Source organism: Sycon ciliatum, chromosome 6 (assembly GCF_964019385.1).
Source record: "Sycon ciliatum chromosome 6, ocSycCili1.1, whole genome shotgun sequence".
Taxonomy (NCBI): Eukaryota; Metazoa; Porifera; class Calcarea; order Leucosolenida; family Sycettidae; genus Sycon; species Sycon ciliatum.
In genome coordinates, this window is record NC_088648.1 from 22492240 (window position 1) to 22514654 (window position 22415).

Sequence of the window (22415 nt, forward strand, 5' to 3'; positions counted from 1 at the left end):
CGAGGCCTCTGCGAAATCCAAACTGGTGCGACGTGAGCAGATGATGGTCTTCAAAATAGTTTACGATGTGTCTGTTTACAAGAGTTTCCATTACTTTCGAGATTATGCACAGTAAGGATACGGGCCTGTAGTTCTTAAGGGTTGAGCGGGAAGATCGCTTGTGGATCGGAACCACGTTAGCCGTCTTCCACATCCTAGGTTGCACTCCAGACCGGAAGCATAAAGCAAATAACTTGGACAGTGGCTCTGCGAGCTCATGAGCACATTCCTTAAGGACGCGAGCAGAAATACCGTCAGGCCCGGCAGCCTTGGAGACGTCGAGCCTTGCCAGGAGGCGGCGGACAGCCTGTGGGCGGAAGCGGATGGTGCGAAGAGGTGGAGCCTCTGAGGGAGCAGGGTCCGGTAGGTCAGCCTCCACAAGGTCCGGACCGGCAACGCTACATTTCTTCGAGAAGAAGCGAGCGAATGCCTCTGCTTTCTCTGAGCTCGTTGCCCACTCGCGGCCCTCAGAGTCGACAACTAGGGGAATTTCTTTGCTCTGGGCATGGAAATTATGTCGTTATTCGCGAATTGCCGTTATATCCGCAGTCGGTATTGGCGAAGTTGACTGTACATCTATTCAGTAGGGGGGGGGGGGGGGCAAGCTCAGCAGGTAAGAACAATGCATATGTGAATCATCAGCTCAGCAAAACAAAGAAAAAACCTGAACAGACGGAGGGAAGTGTGAACGGAGGGGGGGGGGGGGACAATCATACTCACCACACTCGCACCATACACTACGTAAACAACTTGATGGTGATAACACTTTCCTTCTGTACACACAACACTGGCTTGTACAAGTGAATGAAGATTGTCTCTAAAACTTTAAGCTGCATAATATGAGTATGACTCGCACGACACAACACAGTGAAAGAAGAATCCGAGTACGAATGACAACAATCAGGATGACCCACCAAATGCCTGTAAACTGCCGATTTCTTCACATCCAACTCCAGGTCACAATCACACCCGACCTCACCAGCCTCATCGCCATCCGCTTCATCCTCGGTATCAACTTCTCCAACTGACTCATCTGAACGCTCCTCCTCTTCTCCCCCATCCACCGGCCTCCGTGTTAGCACCTGGTCACCTCCTCCCTGCTCCACCGACTCATCATCATGCTCCGCATCCTCCTCTTCGTCCGGTGAACATTTTACACATACATGTCGACATAATTATAATTATGAAATGCTTACTGTGCAATTAGTTGTCTTTGTAGCTACAGTCAACTTCGCTTATAACGACTGCGGATATAACGACAATTCGCGAATAACGACAGAATTGTCATGCCCAGAGCAAAGTCCCTTCCAACTGTAATACGTATAATGAGACTTCGGGTATAACGACACTTCGCGAATAACGACACTTTTCTGATACCCCGCCGAGTGTCGTTATAAGCGAAGTTGACTGTATATTAAAACTGCTGTGTCCGAAACGCTTGCTCAATAAAAATAATAATAATAATAATTTTGAAGTCTGAAGAAAATGTTGAACGGCCTCTGCTGGGATGACGACTACACCATAGCTCAGTGGTTAGAGTATCGCTGGCTACAAGCGAGGGTCCCTGGTTCGAGTCCTGGTGGTGACAGTCAATTTTTTCTTCAGACTTTTCCCGTTTGTCTCTTTCCCTCAAACCAGTTAATTTTTTTATTATTTTTTATTATGAAGTGCAAGCCTCTTTTACGGGCAAAAATTAACACAATGTATTAATTTTTTTTTTTTTCCCGAGTGTGGTCCGGCCTCTTGTACGGGCAGAATTAAGTAACACAGTGATACAATAAAAACAAGTACCAGTAGTTACATACATGGACCATACGAGAATAAGCAATGATGACGAGGCATAAACAAGTGTCTAGTGCTGTATGGCAGCTTCCGAGACAGCGAGTCGAGCGGATGACTCAGCCACCTCCGGGTGCGAATACAGCCGTCGTGCACCACGCAGGCAAGCCACGCCTGCACGGAGAAGGGCGAAGCTGAACCTGCAGCGGATCCATGCCATCACTGCAGAGTATGGCTCACCAGATTTGTCGGAGACCATTGCAGCTATTCTCTTGAGGAGAGCGGCAGCAGCTCGACCAGTACCACCAGTTGCAGCGAAAACCACAGGGATGAAGGTTCCACGCTCGACCTCCTTGACGCGCTGTTCGTATCTCCTCCGTTTTTCACGTTCATGACGCTGGTAGCAAGCGGTGATGGAAGAGGATCGATTTGAGGGAGCAAAGGGGTTGAAAACCCGAATATCGAGAAAGACTCTCTCAAACCGACCTCCCCAAACACCACTCGCCGCAACATCAAGTCGAGCCTGGTCCTCTGTGGAGGCAGTCTTGTAGCGGAGCTGCTCACCAGAGAGCGGTTGTAAGTGTGGCTCGATAGCGACACTATTGGCGACACGTTTCAATAGCGAGGCAGTGATGTCCCGCACCTCATTGTGTCGAAGTGACGGGAAACCTCCGGTGCTGCATGTCAGGGCATGGGCTACTGTGAAGCTGGCTCCACAGACACAGGTTGACGGTAAGCGAGAAGGCCGCCAATGTATTAAAATGCAATACAACATACACTGGAGAAGAAATCAGGAAAATAAAATATGAGCTCAAAAATGGAACGAAAAATAGCAAATAGAATCAAAACTCACGATGGAATCAAACTCACGATGGAATCAAACTCATGATGGAAACTACAAAACCCAATGAGTTGGAAAACCAACCACAGAATTAGATATTGGGAATAGAGTCATAATAATAATAATACTCAATCTGCGGACAGCATGCTGTTTCGTTCTTTTTGAACTCATCAGCGCAGCACAGAGAAAATGAGGCCGAACCTGATAACAATGGAAATAAAAATTTCCAATCAGGCCCGAACGTACCTTGCCAGAGTGCTCAAACTGACAAGTCAGTGAGCTCTGCATAATGCAAACAGCAAAGGCACTACCCCACGCAAGAGTGCTCAACTGCTACAAGAGCAGGAGCGAAATACTCAATCTGCGGACAGCATGCTGTTTCCTTCTTTTTGAACTCATCAGCGCAGCACAGAGAAAATGAGGCCGAACCTGATAACAATGGAAATAAAAATTTCCAATCAGGCCCGAACGTACCTTGCCAGAGTGCTCAAACTGACAAGTCAGTGAGCTCTGCATAATGCAAACAGCAAAGGCACTACCCCACGCAAGAGTGCTCAACTGCTACAAGAGCAGGAGCGAAATACTCAATCTGCGGACAGCATGCTGTTTCCTTCTTTTTGAACTCATCAGCGCAGCACAGAGAAAATGAGGCCGAACCTGATAACAATGGAAATAAAAATTTCCAATCAGGCCCGAACGTACCTTGCCAGAGTGCTCAAACTGACAAGTCAGTGAGCTCTGCATAATGCAAACAGCAAAGGCACTACCCCACGCAAGAGTGCTCAACTGCTACAAGAGCAGGAGCGAAATACTCAATCTGCGGACAGCATGCTGTTTCCTTCTTTTTGAACTCATCAGCGCAGCACAGAGAAAATGAGGCCGAACCTGATAACAATGGAAATAAAAATTTCCAATCAGGCCCGAACGTACCTTGCCAGAGTGCTCAAACTGACAAGTCAGTGAGCTCTGCATAATGCAAACAGCAAAGGCACTACCCCACGCAAGAGTGCTCAACTGCTACAAGAGCAGGAGCGAAATACTCAATCTGCGGACAGCATGCTGTTTCCTTCTTTTTGAACTCATCAGCGCAGCACAGAGAAAATGAGGCCGAACCTGATAACAATGGAAATAAAAATTTCCAATCAGGCCCGAACGTACCTTGCCAGAGTGCTCAAACTGACAAGTCAGTGAGCTCTGCATAATGCAAACAGCAAAGGCACTACCCCACGCAAGAGTGCTCAACTGCTACAAGAGCAGGAGCGAAATACTCAATCTGCGGACAGCATGCTGTTTCCTTCTTTTTGAACTCATCAGCGCAGCACAGAGAAAATGAGGCCGAACCTGATAACAATGGAAATAAAAATTTCCAATCAGGCCCGAACGTACCTTGCCAGAGTGCTCAAACTGACAAGTCAGTGAGCTCTGCATAATGCATAATAATAATAATAATTGTGGAAGAGAAAAGGACATATGGAAAGGACATATGGATACGAGTTCAGAGTAACTCTTTCTCTTCCACATTTATTTATGGCTCAACATCCGAGTTTCAAATAATAATAATAATAATAATTATAAGTGCAAGCCTCTTTTACGGGCAAAAATTAACACAATAGAGAGGTTCCGGGGTACGATTTTCCGTGCCAAAATCCGTATGGGCGCTACGGATTTTTTCCAGGCGTGCTCCATACGATTTTTAGGCACGAGAATCCGTGTGGACTGGCTTTCATACGAACCATGCTTCGTATGGAGATTTTGCGTCATCGGGTGCAGAAAGATTTTTCGCGTACAAATTTGGTACGAGAAACATCGATTTTTCGCGGGAAGTTTTGATTTCGGTACAAATTTTCAAAATAAAAAGGCATAGCGCGGGAATGTGACGTGTTTGCGATCGTAACCTAGGCAATGACGGCAAACACATAAGTTCCGTACCCCGGAACTTTTCACTGCTCGAAAACGACGTATAAAAAAATCCGTAGAGCCTCCACGGATTTTGGCACGAAAAATCGTACTCCGGAACCTCCCTAATGTATTAAAATGCAATACAACATACACTGGAGAAGAAATCAGGAAAATAAAATATGAGCTCAAAAATGGAACGAAAAATAGCAAATAGAATCAAAACTCACGATGGAATCAAACTCATGATGGAAACTACAACCCAATGAGTTGGAAAACCAACCACAGAATTAGATATTGGGAATAGAGTCAGACACAACAACAACCGAAATCAGTACACCAAAAATCTGTCCTACAAAAAAACAAAGGAACAAGAAAAACAAGAAAGACGAAGTACAAAGAATCCCCCAAAAAAGAGGGGAGAACGGGGTGAAAGAGGACCGGAGAGCGGCAAACCCCAGGAGGACTTAGCGTCACGTAGTGGCGGGAATGCGGGCCTCCACAGAAACGGCATCCACATCCGCCGCCAGACCAGGTGCACGGAATGCACGGCGACTCCCACGAACCATCAGGACGGAGTCGCGGACAAGGCTGAAAGCCAGGTCCGTCCGCAGCTTTCCCATCACGAGGGGATAAGGCTGCGAGAGCTTGGTGGAGAGCTTCGTTCCGAGCAGCTTCAGGAACCGGGTGGCCTCCTTCGCCAGGGCACCAGCAGAAGACAGGACGATCGGGGTGAACGACGCGTGCTCAACTTCCCGGATCCGGGCACCGTATGCAGACTGCTTCTGACGCTCGTGCCATTGGAACACCTCAGCCAGCGGGCGAGATCGGTACGACTGTGCGTTGGGATAGAACACCCTTACATCAAAAAATGCATCAGTCTGTACCGACCAAAAACCCCTGGCCCTGATGTCCGGTCTGGTGTCGTCCGCAGTGAGCAGGGCAGGACCATATAATAATAATAATAATAATAATAAAGGTTCGCTCCCCACACCGGAGCTCGCGCTATTCCGCCGACTTTACTTGACACTTAACTGACTCACGACTGCCATCCAGAGCACACGAGTCGGCGGAATAGCGCGAGCTCCGGTGTGGGGAGCGAACCTTTCTTACAAAATCATCGCCGAAGTCGCAACCACTACTTCGTAATAATAATAATAATAACTTTATTAGAATGACCCAAAGGCTGACCGCCTGTCGTGGGGTCCGTCGCATTGAAGGATGATGGTACAAGAGAGTACAGATTGGGAAGGGGATTTGATTGAAATAACAGTACTACTACTAGTATACGAAGACAACGTGTCTCAATAGCGATGTCGTTAGCTCTTACATTGTGAACACAATAATAGAAAAGCTGACAGGATCGCTTTTCTAAATACCCCGACTAGCTATGTGTTGCGGCACACTGGGTTGTACTCCCTCGAATCTCGCCTACACTCGAGGCATTTTATTTTTGCTTTCCGCTGTATTGATAAGCTCACAAGTCCTCTTCTTTCAGCCTCAATGTTCACTCTCCAGTCGGCTACTACTGCACCGAGAGGCGCACTAAAGGGCAGCCGCACTATCGCCCTGCATGCATTCCCTCGAAACACGTCGCACACATACACATCATACCAAGAGTATGTATATAATAGGTTTATATTAAAGCACCTAGCTTATTTGCTCTTGGTCCTACCAAGTTGCTTCGCGTTTTGGTGCTGCCGTTAAAACCCCTATAATATCTATATACATGTAAATACATGTACTAGTAAAGCGCTGTGGACCCTGCCTGGCGCCAGATGCCACTAAAGTAAAGTCCTCTGCAATAGCTTCGGGAATTAAATAAAAATACTAGTTAAAGCCACATTGTGATTGACCTCAGTTCGTTATACCCCCCCCCCCCCCTCCCCGCTTTTTTCCGGAGCTAAAGTCAGGAAACGAGATTTATAATAAAAAAAATGTTGACAGTGAGGCGCAGAGTAGCCAGAAGACAGTCTAAAATTACTCTAAATCCCATTGCATGAAGACTGATAGACACAAACTGCTCTACAACTTACAGATATGCCCAAGCACAGCTGTCCATCACTGCCCAGAAGAAGGAGGGTGGCGGCGACAGGGACCATTCGCGTAAGCTGCCGCAGGGTGGTATCCTCTCAGCCGCTGCCCTGCGGCAAATACCTTCTTGTGTGACCAGTCTGCTCCGAGCATTTCAGCCATAGCTGCAAACCCAGATTGACCTGCTATCAGAAACCGACACCGGCTCATAAGATAAAGATCAAATAGAATTCGTTCCACAGCCTGCGCTCGTATCTTTGCATCATCACTACTGCCACGACTATTGGATTCCATCAGGAGGCGCACTGGCCCAACACCTGCATGTTCTGTATCAAGAAGAACTTGTTTTCGGTCAGGAGATACTGTTTGGGCAGACCGAAGCAGTGATTCAGAGACAGCAGGCTTGTCGCTTACTAGTATCCAAGGTATATACTATAGACCCTAGCTCACTACCTCCAGCTTGCGGGAGCCGCTTCTCCACAGCCAAAGCGCAAGACACAAAGTCACTCATGTTAAGGTTTGGTTGAAACTTTGCCTCTCAGTAGTAAGTGCGGGGCAGGTTCTGGCCCACTTTTTGACCTTTGACCTTTGGGCCAAATAAGGCACACTGTGTCGGTCGTGCTGGGTCTGGCCCCGGGACCCCCCAGAGTTTGACCTTTGACCCCTGCCATGCCATAAATGTCATCATGTTCTTTTCCGTGGCGAACGTGCACTTGTGCACGTTCGGTGCATTCGCACCGGGGAGTAGTAAAATACGTACTATTCCCTGATTTGCACATCGTAGATGTGCAGTGACATATTGCGCATGCGTGCATAAGCACGCGGAGCGTGCGACCTTCAGTGGCCCTGCGGAAAAGACGCAGTGCAACACAAGGTGTACTAGTACACGTGTCATTATACTACTCCCTGATTCGCACTTCGTAGATGTGCAGCAACAAGTTCACTTTCCTTGCATTCGTTTTATTCGCACATCGTAGATGTGCACTGACAAGTTGCCCATACTTAGCGTGCGACTTTCAGTCCCTGGCCGTGTTGTTGTTGTTGGTTGTTGTTGTTGGTTGTTGTTGGTTGTTGTTGGTTGTTGTTGGTTGTTGTTGGTTGTTGTTGGTTGTTGTTGGTTGTTGTTGGTTGTTGTTGGTTGTTGTTGGTTGTTGTTGGTTGTTGTTGGTTGTTGTTGGTTGTTGTTGGTTGTTGTTGGTTGTTGGTTGTTGTTGTTGTTATTGTGTGTTGTGTTTTAATCGTTATTTTGTTCATTATCCAGTAGGATTTTGCTATGATCCAGTACCATTTTTTCGCATATATGACACAAGTGTGTGTAACGTTAGTGTGACGTGGGGTATGCTGATTGGATGTGAGGTGACGAGAGTATGCTGATTGGCCGATAACAATTAGTGGAAGGGATAAAGTAATGCGTCAGGATCATTACAGTTGCATTTGGCACCATGGAGTTTCAGGAGGAAGTTGAATTTTGTGATGGGTGTAACCATGAAGAAATAGAAACGGAAGAAGCTGTCGTTTGCATGAAATGTGGTCTAGTCTTGGGCTCTTTGTTTGCGCCAGAGGCAAATGTAGCAGAGCGTGTAATGCTGCCCAGTAAGCCTTACACAGATGTGCAGCGACTGGAATCAGTGGATAAAAGTCTGGGGGCTTTTATCGAGAAGGTGGGAGTGTGTAAGCCGCTATACCCATCGCTTTTTGAAACTCGGCAACGCCTCTACGCTATGAAGAAGGGCAGTGAGTATAGAGCTCTGAATTATGCCATCGCCCTGTCATGCATTTACTATGAAGATGAAGAGATGGTGCAGATACTCAGTCTTCATCTCCCCAGAAGCAAAGATGCATGGATGAGAAATGCTTCCCTATTCAATACTTCCCCAGTGTTCTTCAAAATGTGGATGAAGGTCATAACCCCAAAGAAACTACGTAAGGCTCACTTTGAACGGTTTATTGAGAGGACGGTGGATATGACAGAGCAAGAAGAACAGCTAATGATTGAACTCATCCAACATTATGGAGTTGAACCGAAGCTACCACTTGCTGCCTCACTGGCTTATGATGACTATCCAGATGCATTGATCTATATACTATCCACCATTGTGCAGGCATTCTAAACTGATTTAAGGTGCACGTGTCATCACTTGCTTGGAGAATATTGTTCTTTATGAATCATACAGTCAATTTCAACCGTAATCAAACCATCCATTGCATGAATTCGTTGAATTGAAAAGAAAGGAAACATTTCTATAATCTCACTCTGGTTTTCGTATTATGGAAGAAGTATTGGAAGACTCTTTGCACTGTGGCCCCGAGGACCTCTGGGCCCCGGCGGTCCCATGTCACCCTGAGGGCCTGGCGATCCTTCAGGTCCTTGGGGTCCTATGTTTCCTGGGGGTCCTTGCGGTCCTGTAGCACCTATGTGTCCTGATGGTCCTTGGGGTCCTTGCAGTCCTATGTGGCCCCTTAAACCTTGCAATCCAGATTCCCCAGTCGGGCCAGGACTTCCTTTTGGTCCAGGAACCCCTGGTCTTCCTCGATGTCCTTTAAGTGATCCGAATGCAGTCCAACCCGCAATGAGTTTTTTATATACAACGAGGGTGGTAGCATCCAAATAGAAGTCACCCTGTCTGCCGATGGGTGGCGACGGAGGGTCTGCTCCGCTATACCAACCAAATCCTGGATCACCTTTAGGACCTTTCATTTTGCGGATTTGGGCTAATTCCTTCTTCACCCACCCAGCAGGTACAGCACAGGTGTCCGACACATCGTCGTAATCCAGCCAGCATAAACGTTTGCCATTCATGTGCAGATTTCCTCTCATCCTCACGCTGCCATCCGTTTTCAAATGGGTTTCGTCATCTATCACCGTTGACTCCGCGAATTCTTTGATTCGACCCTCCATGATCTCAGCATCTGTTTTATTCAACTTGCTGTTCTGTAGTGCCCCGACATTGTACATCAGGGTGTTTTTGGTGTTATCGTTACCCACCAGAGTTTTGAGTTGCGCAATATCATCCTTCAAGGTTCTTATTGTTCGGCTGGAGGTTTCCTCAGACGGGCTCTTGTGGAAATGCATGCTCCAAAACGCCATCCTTGTTATTATGGGGAAATATTTCCCCTGTACAGTAGGTATGGCGGTGGTACTGTCTGCAGTAAACAACGCTTCTGCCGTTATAGCCGGTGCGTTCACGCCTCATTTTACACTGCGTATCAGGTCTTTGAATACCATAGGGAAACACATCAGTTTGGACACTGCCCAGTTCGAACTTCATTCTGAAAACGTTGATACGGAGAGTAACAAATTGTACGTGGAGACACAAGAAGGGGAAGTTCAACTCTCCATCCTAACAGGAACTCACACGGATATTGCAGATCTCATTACAGTCATTAACGAGGCACTGAAAAGTGCAAATCACCCAGATATTGTGTTTTCCTATTCCCGCTATACAAGCCGAGCGAGCATCAGCGTACCTGTCGGGAAAAAAATTATCCTGAAACCCGACTCCCCCAGTGTCGTTCTGGGCTTGGGATCGATTGCAGAATCCGTGACCATACAACCTGGTCTTTTCACATCACCGTATGCAGTTGATCTGACTAGAGGGAGAAGGTTTGTGTTGTTGTATACAGACCTGATCGCCCAGGCCGTCGAATATGAAGACAATCAGGACTCGAGGATTTTGAAGACGTTCCCCATTCAAACTCACAACGGTATCAACAATTACATATTTGGAGAGAGAGACAAACGCGCTCTACTTCCGCACTCAAGCGTTACGGAAATATCATTTTGGCTGAAGTACAACACTGGAGAGTTTATCACCACGGGGTACCCGGCGTTATTGGATCTGAGAATCGAGTAAATTTTTCCACGTACAAGTAAGAATGGCGCAGCACGTCGTGGCCACTCAGATCCCAGACCCCTTTAAGGGGCTGCTGTCGAAAACTAAAGTGGTGCAGAATAGCATCCTAGAGCGAACCGAAAAGAAGATATCACTCCTAGAGGGGAGAAACTTTGTAAGACTGTATTCTCGAAATGGTTCACCACCCTCTCTGAACAGCGAATTGGATATATCATCACCAAATTTCATTGCCTTGAGTGAAAGTTACTTTATCGTCAAACTCCGGTATGAAGTTAGTGATAGTCGGGCTAATGGAGCCAGATCATATCCACACTGGGTGTGTACCACCTCCCCTGCATTTTCATGGTTCAAGAATATCCGCGTGGAACTAAATGGCACGGAGGTGACGCAATCTAGCAAGGTGCAAGATATGCAGAGTGTGCAACACATTCTTAGCCTTATGGAGAGTGACGTGGCTAAACTCCAATATTCCGATTCTGATCTGTACGGACTTCAGAAACTCGACCCCCAGAAGTGTGTTAAAGATATACCTCTAGGGAATTATCGGTATGGTGTAAAACGCTCGCACGCCTATGCGTTTGCAACAAACACAGATGGCGAAGATGATTTCGATGGTACGACACTGAAAAGACGGCCCACTGTCCACCTGTCGAATGAGGAGAACTTCAGTAATACTGTTCTGGAAAACGTTGCCCGTGTGACATCAGGGCATTTCCAGTTCAAAATGAGACCATTCCTTCCCTTCTTCAATGTGGGTGATGCGTGGTTGCCTCCAGGAACACAAATCAAAATACGGTTTGATTTACCGCAAACCCAGCTCTCTAGATATATGATTGTCTCGGATAGAGGCGGAGGAGGAAACAGTCTAACAGGTGTTGGGCCTGTCAACATTGATCTGCTGCAGCTGGACTTTGTTTACCCTACCTATAGAATGGATAAGGCATACGTAGATCAAGTGCGTCTGCCTAAAGAACTATATTTCCATACCTGGTGCCCTCGGCTTGTACAGAAGAGTTTGACAGACGATGCAGGTACTCTGGAGCTACTCCACAATTCAGATATTCCTAGGAGGATGATCCTGTTCTTTTCTGATCTGAAACTCGGAGAAGATGCTGTCTTGGGTGGCGGCGCTGCCAGTAATTTCAGCAATCGCCTGGCCATGGTACATGCGAATCTTTCCCAACTCAGAGTAACCATTAACGATGAATCTGTGTTCGACAGTCCGCTGAAGTTCAGATGGGAGTGTTCTGAAAACAGTGATGCCATGCACTATTATGACTATAACAAGTCGAGCTATTTACGTGGATACAACTTGGTTCAAGAGTTCTTTGGAAAGACCTATGGGGCTGAAATACCTATCACAGCCTCGGATTACTGTAACCATTACTTTATGATACCAATCAACCTCAATCTAGACAGGATGCTGGACAATGAAAAGGTCAGGGGTAACATGTCACTCGATTATCAATTCGCCAATGTGGCCAACGCCCCGATCAATGTACCCAGTCACGCAAGCACATCGATCAAGGTCAATTTATTATGTCTCGACCAGTATATGTATACCATGAGCAAGGAAGAAGGCATCAAGTGGGAGACTGTGTAAATATTTCCACGTTATAGTAACAATGCAGGGAGGAGATTTGGAAACCACACCCCGAGCGTGGGGAGGTGATCTACAGACTTTGGAAAGACAATACGGGTCTGGTATCTGGGGCTTCATCAAAAACATCTTTGGAGGTGCACAGGCTGAGGAGCTTCGAAAAAGAATGCAAGACCCCGAACAAGGCCAAAAGCTCACCCAGAGGGGTGGGCTTGGGATGGGGGCGATGTTAGGCATGTCGCTTCTTCCCATGCTCTTGGGTCGAGGTCAAGACGGCGAGTCCATCAGACGTCAGATGGTAGCCGGCCGTGAACCCATGATGCAGCGAGGCGGACTGAGCATTCCACCGGGACTCGTGGCTAAAGCCCTACCCATATTGAAAACCGTTGGTGCACCCTTAGCTATGGGGGCGCTAGCGTCCGTCGGTGACAATCTGGTGGACAAGGTATTTGGCCGGGGTCGAAAGGGAAATAGTAGAAAAAGCAGTACTCGAGCAAGCAAGAGACGATCTCAGAAAAGACGATCGAAGCTACCACCCACTAACAAATTCTCCAGGGGGCAACGTGCAAGGAAGCGCAAAGGAGACGGTTTGAAGAGGGAGGTTGAAGGTCTGGGAAGGCAGCTGTTTGAACATGCAAAGTCGAGAGTACAGTCCGGCATCAAGTCAGGAGCTAAGAAGAGAGGTAGAAGACGACGATCCTCAAACCCTCCAGAAACCATTACTGACCGTATCCGAACTCGCATCGAAAATACCCATAACCCTTCGTTTATACCTCAGAGCTTTAACATTTAATTTTTTCTCGTTATAGTAAGTATGGACTTTTCATCACTGCTGTCTCTGAAAGGAGGGTCTGCCTCTTTACTCCGCGTAGCAGGTCTGTCTCTACGATCTCAACCCAAGTACTCTGAGATTCTCCCCTCCCTCCAAACATGGGGACAAAATGTGCTATTTCTGGGTCAGAGCAGCATGGGGAAATCCCATTACCTCAAGGAAATACTTCGAGCGGTAAAGCCGGAACGACTTTACGTCATCTCCAATACTTCACCGGAGCAATACAGGCAGGAAGGCACGGAGTTGAAACATTACAGTGCAATGCCTGAGTGTATCGAAGAGACGGACATTCAGCCCAAGTCCTTTGTCATTATAGATGATATACGTGTCATGGGACTGAAGCATGGCAGTCAGAGGGAATGTCTTTACAAGTTTTTCACCATGTATAGCCATCATTATGAACTTAATGTGTTCTTTCTCTCTCAAAGCTTTGATAACATCAAAGATATGAAGATAAATACCAACTTCCTCTATCTTTTTCGCTTTACAGATAAATCCAACATCAAACGCTATCTTCATACTTTATTTGGCGGATCCTGTTTGAAAGCTAATCTTGTCTATAAACTCTATGAAAAACTATTAGAAGCTTGTTGGAGACCCTTTCTAGCGGTCGATGCATCACGCAATGAGTTTTATACTCACTGTGATTCCATAACCTCGAAGGTTGTGTTTGAATAAAATATTTTCTGCCTATAGTAAGTATGGATGGTGTCAGTGTTCGCATTATACCCACCCACAGTGAGTGGGATGCGGTTACCGTCACTAAGATTGGAGACACCTGGGAGGTCACATTCCCTAGAGTAAAACTAATTGTCCAAATCGAATCCGAAGTTGATAGTTTTGAGTGGATTGCTGGCTGTGAAGCACGGGGGGTAGGAGTGGATGAGATTGATTAAGCCCGTTGTACAGAAATGGAGCGAATACGGGTGCACTTCCAACCTATCTGCATCGAGTGCAACGGCCGTACTCACCCAATACCACCAGAGAAGAGAGACGAGACCATGAAGATGATATTACAAAAACCCCAGGATATCCTGAGTAAAGGTGACACCATGTGGGAGGTTCAAGGTACTCCTCCAGTACGAGGTGGAGATTATAAGAAATTTTCCGGGCAAGTGAGAGAAGCACTGGCCTATATCCCCGAAGAAGATCGCCCATTTCCTATCTCCCAAGTGAAATCAAACCCTCGAGTAAAGGCTATGTATGATAGAACATTTAAGAACAATCCGGATCTGATAAACCCATCCTCGGTTACTAATGCTGTTGCATCGAATCTCCTCGATTATGATCAGAGTTCTGGAATGGCAAGAGGGTCCATAGCAGAGGCTAGAATGAGGCGAAACATCTCTGCCGCTAGTATCCCACTGCAAACCGCCATGGAGCCAAAGTTTGATAGAATAGTGATAAATACATTTGGTAAACTCCTAGTAGACCATAAGATACCGGAAGCCTTTCTGCAAAGCAGCCACTTCAGTGCAAGGCCGCAACTACACCAAGTCTATCAGGAGGATGAGCAGGGGCTCAGAGGTAGAATGGAAAACACTAGAGATACCCTCGAATTTCAAATCCTCAAAGACTATGCTACTCTGGTCAACCAAATCAATCAGTTTCACCTGTCGCGTTATCCATTCCAGCAGATTGCAGCAGCAGCCAACCTTAATGCGCTTCCAAACCACTCGAGGAGTAATGTGAAATTGGCTGCAATAAGAACTCAGCTTCTAGCCATACCAGGATCCGCAGACAAATATTCCGGTATAGGAGATATGATCAACGCCTACACTCGAACCAAAGAAGCAAAACTTATCAACGCAGAACAATTTATGTTAGGTCTCAAAGAGTACATGGCTGATGATGCCACCTTTATCAAAAGTGTCTTCAAGAATCGGCAAGTGGCTAGCAATACAAGGAGTCCCTATTACCGAACACTTGCTATTCTGAAAGGAAAATCCCTGGTATACTAGGTATGGATGTGGAGCTGAGCAACGTGGACATCGAGTCTGCGCTGAAACACATTCGCGGGTTCCGAGGTGTGACTAGCTATGATCTCCTGCCTGCCTTAAACCATGGCGAGTTTTGTGTGTGTAACACGGACAACATACTCCCGATATTGGACAAACCCGAAGGGGGACACCATTGGCTGACGGTGTGTAGGGAAGGCGATAATGTTCTGATATTTGACAGCTTCGGGCGTGCATTGATGCAGATGGCCGAAGACTATAAAGAACCGGAACTAAAACAATGTTTTCTTAATGTTTATTCCGGCTGCAACCTGTACACCAATACGCAAGTCATTCAAGATAGAAGCACAGCGGTCTGCGGACGTTATGCCATCCTGGTAGCGAAAGTCTTCTCAAAGACTGGTATAGACGGAGTATTGGAATTCCTCTCCTGTACGTTCTCTCACGATACCCTTCACAACGATCAAGTCATGGTTGGTGGGGATTGGCAAGATGATCTTGCTGATGAGCTACATAAACCTAAGCGAGTACATTTCCCACGCAGAAAAGTGGACGTTTACGGCAAGGACGATGTATGGAGTGCTGATCTCGTAGAAATGCAGCCCTTTAGCGAATATAACGAAGGAATTAGATATATTCTCAATGTTATAGACATATACACGAAGTATGCTTGGAGTGTGCCACTTAAGAGCAAAACCGGGGATAGTGTTGTCTCAGCCTTTAAAACCATCACAACCAATCGGAAACCTAAGCTACTATGGGTGGACCATGGCTCGGAATTTTATAACAAAACGTTCAAGGAGTGGTTGAAGAAAAACGACATTCACATGTACAGTACAGAGAATGAAGGAAAAGCCGTCGTCGTTGAACGTTTCAACAGAATGCTAAAATCTCGTATGTGGAAGCACTTCACCGCTCGCTCGACCAACGTCTACATCGATGTGCTGCAAAAACTTGTCGACAACTACAACAATAGTAAACACCGTACAATTGGGATGACCCCCATGGAAGCCTCCCTAGGGAAACCGATTGAGCAACTGTATGAGCCCATTGCGGATGAGCCTGTCTTTCAAGTCGGAGATAAAGTTCGCATTACAGTGGAAAAAAGAATGTTTGCGAAGGGATACACACCCAACTGGACCGAAGAGGTATTTGTGATTCGTAAGGTTCTCCCCACTTATCCGGTCACCTACAAAGTGAAAGACCTTGCCGATGAACCCATCACAGGAAGCTTCTACAAACAGCAGCTCATGAAGACTGCGCAAGCTACATTTCGAATCGATAAGGTGTTGAAAAGACGTAAGGGTAGTTTGCTGGTCAAGTGGAAGGGATACCCCGAAAAGTTCAACCAATGGGTATCGCAGAAAGAAATGAGGTATATTTCCAAGGATAGTAGTAGAGGGAAACGATGATGCAGTGCACAATGCAGACTACTGCAAGAAATCTGCTTTCTGCTGTTATTGCTGATCGACTGGCAGAACAAGGTCATGTAGACCTACCACAATGTGTATCGTCGTCGGAGTCGAAACCATCTCGGCTTTCTAGAGTTTTGGTACGAGTGTGTCGCTTAGTCAGGCGCAGTGGATCGAGATTTCAGGTGCTGATGCAGCAACTGTGTTTCAACTCCAGAACGGGTCGTACGCAATTTCTTACATTTGCAAAAGAACTATTTAAAAACGGTATCAGCCATGTTAAAATTGTGGCCCTGTACTTATTCAGCAGCGAGTTAGCGAACATCTGTATGGAGAATTCAACGGAACTGGGATTGCACTATGTACATCATGTCATGACCTGGCACTTAGATTACATGACCACCAATGTTTCGCCCTGGTTGGCGGAAAAAGGAGGTTGGCAAAGTTTTGAAAACACCCTTACACACGACTTCAACTGGTCAAATCGCTCAGTATGGACTCATCCCCGTTCAGCCTTTTTGGCCATAATTTTGCTCATACTAATGGTTGAATGGATGTGAGGAAAAATTCCCGGTACAGTAAGATCAAGATGGACTCCTCAAGCAATGACACCCCATCAGCCGAGCCATCAACTGCGAGCAACAGCGGAACCTATCAGAAAGTGAAGGGGCGTTTGAATAAAGTTAAACTTACTCAACAACTACTCCTGCTTGCACCAGTGCTGTTCGGAGCCAGCAATGTGGTGGCAGAGAAATCCACTCAAACCTCACCAGCCGAAAGAACAAGCATCATAACTACATTCATACTGGCCATCATATGGACTTTAATCTCATTTTTATGTCATCATTGTGAGCATAAATTTACGCAAGTATATAAGCATTTTCTCAAGCTGGGGAAATATATGCCCGCAGATACTGAACTTGATCAATTTGATGATATATGGACTATGCTGCGCACACACTGCAAACCAAAGTTTGTAGGGTAATATTTGATGATGCGATGAAGATTATTATACCGCACAATGCACTATATCCTGCAATATGATTGAGGCACAAGCCTGAAATATTAAACAAAAATGAATATTGTTGGAGCCAGCTCCACATGTCAAGAAAGGAGGAATATTAGACAGAAGAATGGCGGGAAGTTTTGCATGAAAATGATGAAACATGTTCAATGTGGGGTTCTGCCCATTAAATGTCCTTGTGACCATAGGCAAGTGTGGCCATGCCATCATCCAGTATGTACCGCTTGCAGTCGAATGGAGACAATGCCACCTTGGTGGTTACCTCCTCATACACTGTGTGGCAATGTGATCGGAGACCCGTCATAGGCCTGGAAGACACACGATGACTGAGCAGTGCATCTACATAGTCCTTGTGGGTGATGGTATTTGCCAGGACTGCCTTTCGCACACCCTTGGCCCGTTTGGCCGATTCCTGTCCGATGTAGGAGTACATCTTCGATCTTAGACCTACAAACTCCACCATGGATTTCCCACCAAGCTCATCTTTGAATTTGCCAACCACTTTCTTATTGGCAGAAGTGTACTGAGGATGGTCAGTGGGAAAGTTGCTGGTGTCATACAGAGACAGATCCATCTCTGCATAAACATCACCGGTGGTTATGTGCACAATAACAGAGTCGGTGTCGGTGTACAACAGCCGGATTCTGCTACCGTACTGCTCCTTCAGCACATCGTAGTAGAAGGAGTACATGTGCAACTTTGACAGGTCTAGTATCGACATACCCACATAGACCGGCTTGTTGAGCTTGATCTCAGTGTGCTGCTTTTCTATTCCGACAAGCCCGTTCGGGAAAATGTCGTGCCGCACATATGTAGGCTTGCTCACTGCCCTCAGTACCTGCTCCTCACTTTCTTCCCGCAAGAGATCGATGCGTGTTCGATTACGAACGTTCTCCATCGTCTTGCCAAAGACTGAGTTGTTCATCAGCTGCAGCACACAAACAGGCAAACATGACACATGAGAATCATATCATGCCATTCCTTCACATCAGCATATTTTCAATTAGCATACTCCACGTCACACTTGCACCATACATGCAACAACAACAACAAAAACAACAACAACAACAACAACCAACAACAACATACAAGACTGCACACAACGGTTGCATTTACCTTGTAAAAGCTCTTCTCAAAGTCGGTTGTAGCCCTCGTGCGAAGTGCAGTGTTCAGATTGATGTAGGGAGCCATCCAGGCACTCTGCTGAAATCCCAACACCTTGTGAACAGCGGTCACCACCATGCCCAGACGCGAATACAGCTGCAGTGTACGGTAGTGTAACACATACTTGGACTTGGGTAGGAGACTGGGTGTCAACTTGACTCCATCTACGGCTGACACTTTGAGCTCCTCCACAAGTGCTTTCTGGTATGGTGATAGCTTATCTGAGAATGCTCTCATCACTTCCGGTGCAAGTGGATAATCATTGAAGTAGTGGTGCAGCGAAGAGGGTACCTCAAGATCACACTCCACAATGAACCCAGTGCTCGAATCTACAGGTTGTGCCAGTATCTCGGACAGGTTCTTGTCACACCAGGCAAACTCAGATGTCGGCATACTCTGGCACATAGCCCAGCCATACAGGTTGTTGGCATCAAGGTATAGCAGGTATGATGTGGGCTCGGCAGGATTGTACTGATCCATCGTTGGGTTGTTGGCCTTGCCATACCGCTGCGACGCCATTGAGATGCCCCCACGTAGACCAGCTTCGACAAACAGATGCATGTCTACATCCGTGAGCAGCTGCAGTTCAATCTGGGTGAACCGTAGTAGAGCATCCCATGCATATCCTACATAACACCATGCAACACACCAGAACACAAACACGAAAGTCAATACACCATGCAAAAAGTATAAAAATACACCGACAAGAAAGCACAAGAATACTAACAGAGAACACCATCTAAAGGAGAGAATACATTGGACAACAACAAAGACTGATGAACATACCTGGGAGAGTAAGGTAATGAGCTGGATCCAACCCATACGTCTTGTATGCCGTCTTGCGGAAATGCTCAAAGACATCTGCTAGAAGATAGACATCTGTTTGCAAATAGAGGTCATGATAGGCCTCCATTGTACTGCACTCAAATGTCTGCAAAACAAAAAAACAAAAAAAACAAAAAACAGCAACGCACACACGCATGCACACATCCATACACACAAGCATCCACATATCCACAGATAGAGAGCAATGAGTACAAAAAAATGAGTAGAGCACATCACAACAGCATTCAAAAGTCATAAGTAGAGCACAATAATGCAAAAAGCATGGCATCAGGGAAATTCCGAGGGTCAATACAGAAGGCACAAGCTGCTTACCTGCCATACGTTCTGAGCATGGGCATAGTCGGCATCACTGATACCTTCTCCAGTCAAACTAGACTCAAATGCTGATTTAGGTGGCAGCTGTGTCTCATCAAACCGAGCAAAGGAGTCCATGTACTCGTAGGGGTAGACACCCTTACGCCGGAGAAGGTCATGATGGGCTAATGTACGAGTAAGCTTGAAGGCATCTTCCGGGGTGTTGCTCACCAACGAGTCCAGAGAGGAGTTCAAGAAGGCCATGGAGTCAATGAAGCGGTACTGACGCCACTTGAATGAAATATATTTCTCCATGTTGTTGGCGATGACACTGATCTCACCAACCTTCTTAATCCGCTTACGCTGGTTAGAGTCCTCGTACTCCACCTCTTCAACCTCGGTCATACCAATGTGGGCGATGAGGTGGTGGGCATCGTACCCTTTCAGGTTGTGAAACACAACCGGAATGATCTGGCGATCTGGGTAGATACTTAGCTGAATATTACACTGGTAGTGTGCAGCACCACGGTAGTCGCCTGTGCAAATATTCAGAAAGAGGGGAATACACAAACATAGTAAACATCTACAGTGAAGGTGATACCACAGACAATACAATTCAATACACCGTGATAAAACACATATGCAAACAGCTACAAAGACATGAAAATGCACTATATACATCATGCGCATATCTACACACAACTGCAAAGCACATGAACAACAAGAATAAACGAAAAAATTATAATACTTACCAGTGAGATGATCATGATCACGAACACGATCTTCTCCAAGTACTGCGTCACATATCCAGCAGTTGACTGCGTTCTGAAACTCAAGCTCCAGTTCTGCTGTCATGCGAATTGGCTTGGTATCAGCCAAATCCTCCTGGATACTGCCTTCCAACTCTTTGAGACTGTCGAAAAAGTTGTGAATGGCATTCTCACTGCAGTCGTCAAACTCACCACGGACTTCACCGTTGGATCGGATGGCAGCATATCTACAAGAGCATAAAAGAAGAGGGAAAGTAAGAATAAGTGATTTTGAAAAAATGGAATCACACAAAATGCACATACTACAACACGAACACCTAATTTGTGAACAAGACAAGAAGGAATAACAGCAAGCACTGTGCAGGTATGAGTACAGCAAACATTAGTCAAAAACAACACCAACAACAAAACATACCTGATGCTGCATGGTACATGACGTGCTGTGCGTACAGTGCTGCTGCCATGCTGTTCCTCCATCGGCTCAATGATGGCCTCCGTATCAGCGTAAATGATATATGGAGCCACCATCCTGTGCTTCAAATTTGTATATTTGAGGATGCTGTCCTTTGCTGTGGGCATGACTACTGGCACGGGCTTCATCACCTGACATCTCTCGCTGTGATGCTGCAGGGAGTCTGCTGTTTTGTGTGCGGAGAGGCATCGGAAGCACCCCCCCTGTTCTTATTCTCACATGCACGACTGAAGTTTTTTATCCATGTGAAGTGGTTGTCATGTAGAAGCAGGTTGATGGGAGTCTCCTGTCGCTCGCTGAGATAGAGTGGGTACAGATTCGACTCGTAGCCAAACACATTGATTGCAAGACCATTCTGTAACTCCACTTTGGGTACATCACGGAGCGTTGCAGGGAACATTACATCATCGAACCGCAGCTCATCAACGTACTGGGTGTACCTGGATACACGCTGTGGGTTGTTGTCGATGGGATGCATCGCTGACAATAACGCCCACATCAAACACCTGTCATCGTTGTTCTTTACGTTAATGATGGCCTTCTTTTTTTCTAATTTGGGCGGGATATCAGCTGCACCACCTACAGTACACCACAAAAATACAACGAAGGCTTTGCTCAGAGTAACACCACATCACAACTACACCCTCTCGACAATCACGAAAAACTGTACATCTAGTACAAAACAATACATCTACAACTTTCCACAAGAAATTCGACAGGCTTCGAACAAACACTGCCGGATGAACAGAAACTCACCTCGAAGAGGAGTGTACTTTGCTGTCGACACATCCAGCTGTCTCACTCGAGAAACGGTCCAGTTGGATCCGTTCTGCACCCACTTATCAATAAGACCAGTGATCCTCGCCACCATCGTCTTGACTGCACTATCAATATCCCCTTCGCTGAGGATCCGAGCCGGTCTACTTCTAAAAAACGGGACGGCAGACGTACTACCCGTGGCCGACTCTCGTGTCATCTCCACCCTCAAAACTAAAACCACCTTGAACGGGTGAGACTGAAGCTCCTCGAGGAGAACCTGTCTGAGCTCGTCATGATGGCTGCTGAAAAAGACGAGAGGATCAGTGCCTGAACCTGGCAAAGAAAACTTTTTCAAAAAACCTCGCACGGCACTCGAGGTGGGCTGTTTGGGCTGCCTGGATCGTTTTGCACTTGGCTCCGCCATCGTCACGTCACCTCCAGCACTGCCTACAACATACTGAGGAAAAATCTCCCCGTACAGCGTATATGAGGTCGGCTATCACATGTGCACACTACAATGAAACGTGTACTACAGTACACCTTGTGTTGTACTGCGTCTTTTCCGCAGGGCCACTGAAGGTCGCACGATCCGCGTGCTTATGCGCGCATGCGCAATATGTCACTGCACATCTACGATGTGCAAATCAGGGAGTAGTACCAAGAGTAGATAAACAAGAGTGTGCAACTCGCGGATGGGTTGGCCCACGGCGGAATTTTTTGTTGACGTAATCTTTTCGACGACGCACGCGCTGCGAGCCTTTTGGAGAGTTTTCCCTCGTGCACTTGGCTGGGCTTTACACTACAAGGTCGGTGCCCAGCACGTGCTCTCACACTGCTCTGC

The 22415-nt window shown here is 46.5% G+C and overlaps 1 protein-coding gene across 1 annotated transcript; it reads right to left on the reverse strand.

The window, feature by feature from the left end:
• Nucleotides 1–17040: 17040 nt before the first annotated feature.
• On the reverse strand, nt 17041–21018 carry LOC135819714 (uncharacterized). Its single transcript, XM_065332967.1, has 6 exons — nt 20759–21018; nt 20326–20570; nt 19592–20109; nt 19220–19364; nt 18386–19059; nt 17041–18197 (listed from the first exon to the last, which is right to left on the reverse strand). The coding sequence occupies exons 1-6, from the start codon at nt 20941–20943 to the stop codon at nt 17436–17438; spliced, it is 2529 nt and encodes an 842-aa protein (XP_065189039.1). The 5' UTR covers nt 20944–21018; the 3' UTR covers nt 17041–17435.
• Between the last annotated feature and the right edge of the window lie 1397 nt (nt 21019–22415).

What these genes read in the sequence shown, in the direction of transcription:
- LOC135819714 (XM_065332967.1), bottom strand. Translation starts at nt 20,943, where the DNA reads ATGAAGCCCGTGCCAGTAGTCATGCCCACAGCAAAGGACAGCATCCTC. An exon ending in TGATCATGATCATCTCACTG is followed by an intron (nt 20,110 to 20,325) that starts GTAAGTATTATA and finishes ATATTTGCACAG; the next exon opens with GCGACTACCGTGGTGCTGCA. An exon ending in TTGAGAAGAGCTTTTACAAG is followed by an intron (nt 18,198 to 18,385) that starts GTAAATGCAACC and finishes TGTGTGCTGCAG; the next exon opens with CTGATGAACAACTCAGTCTT.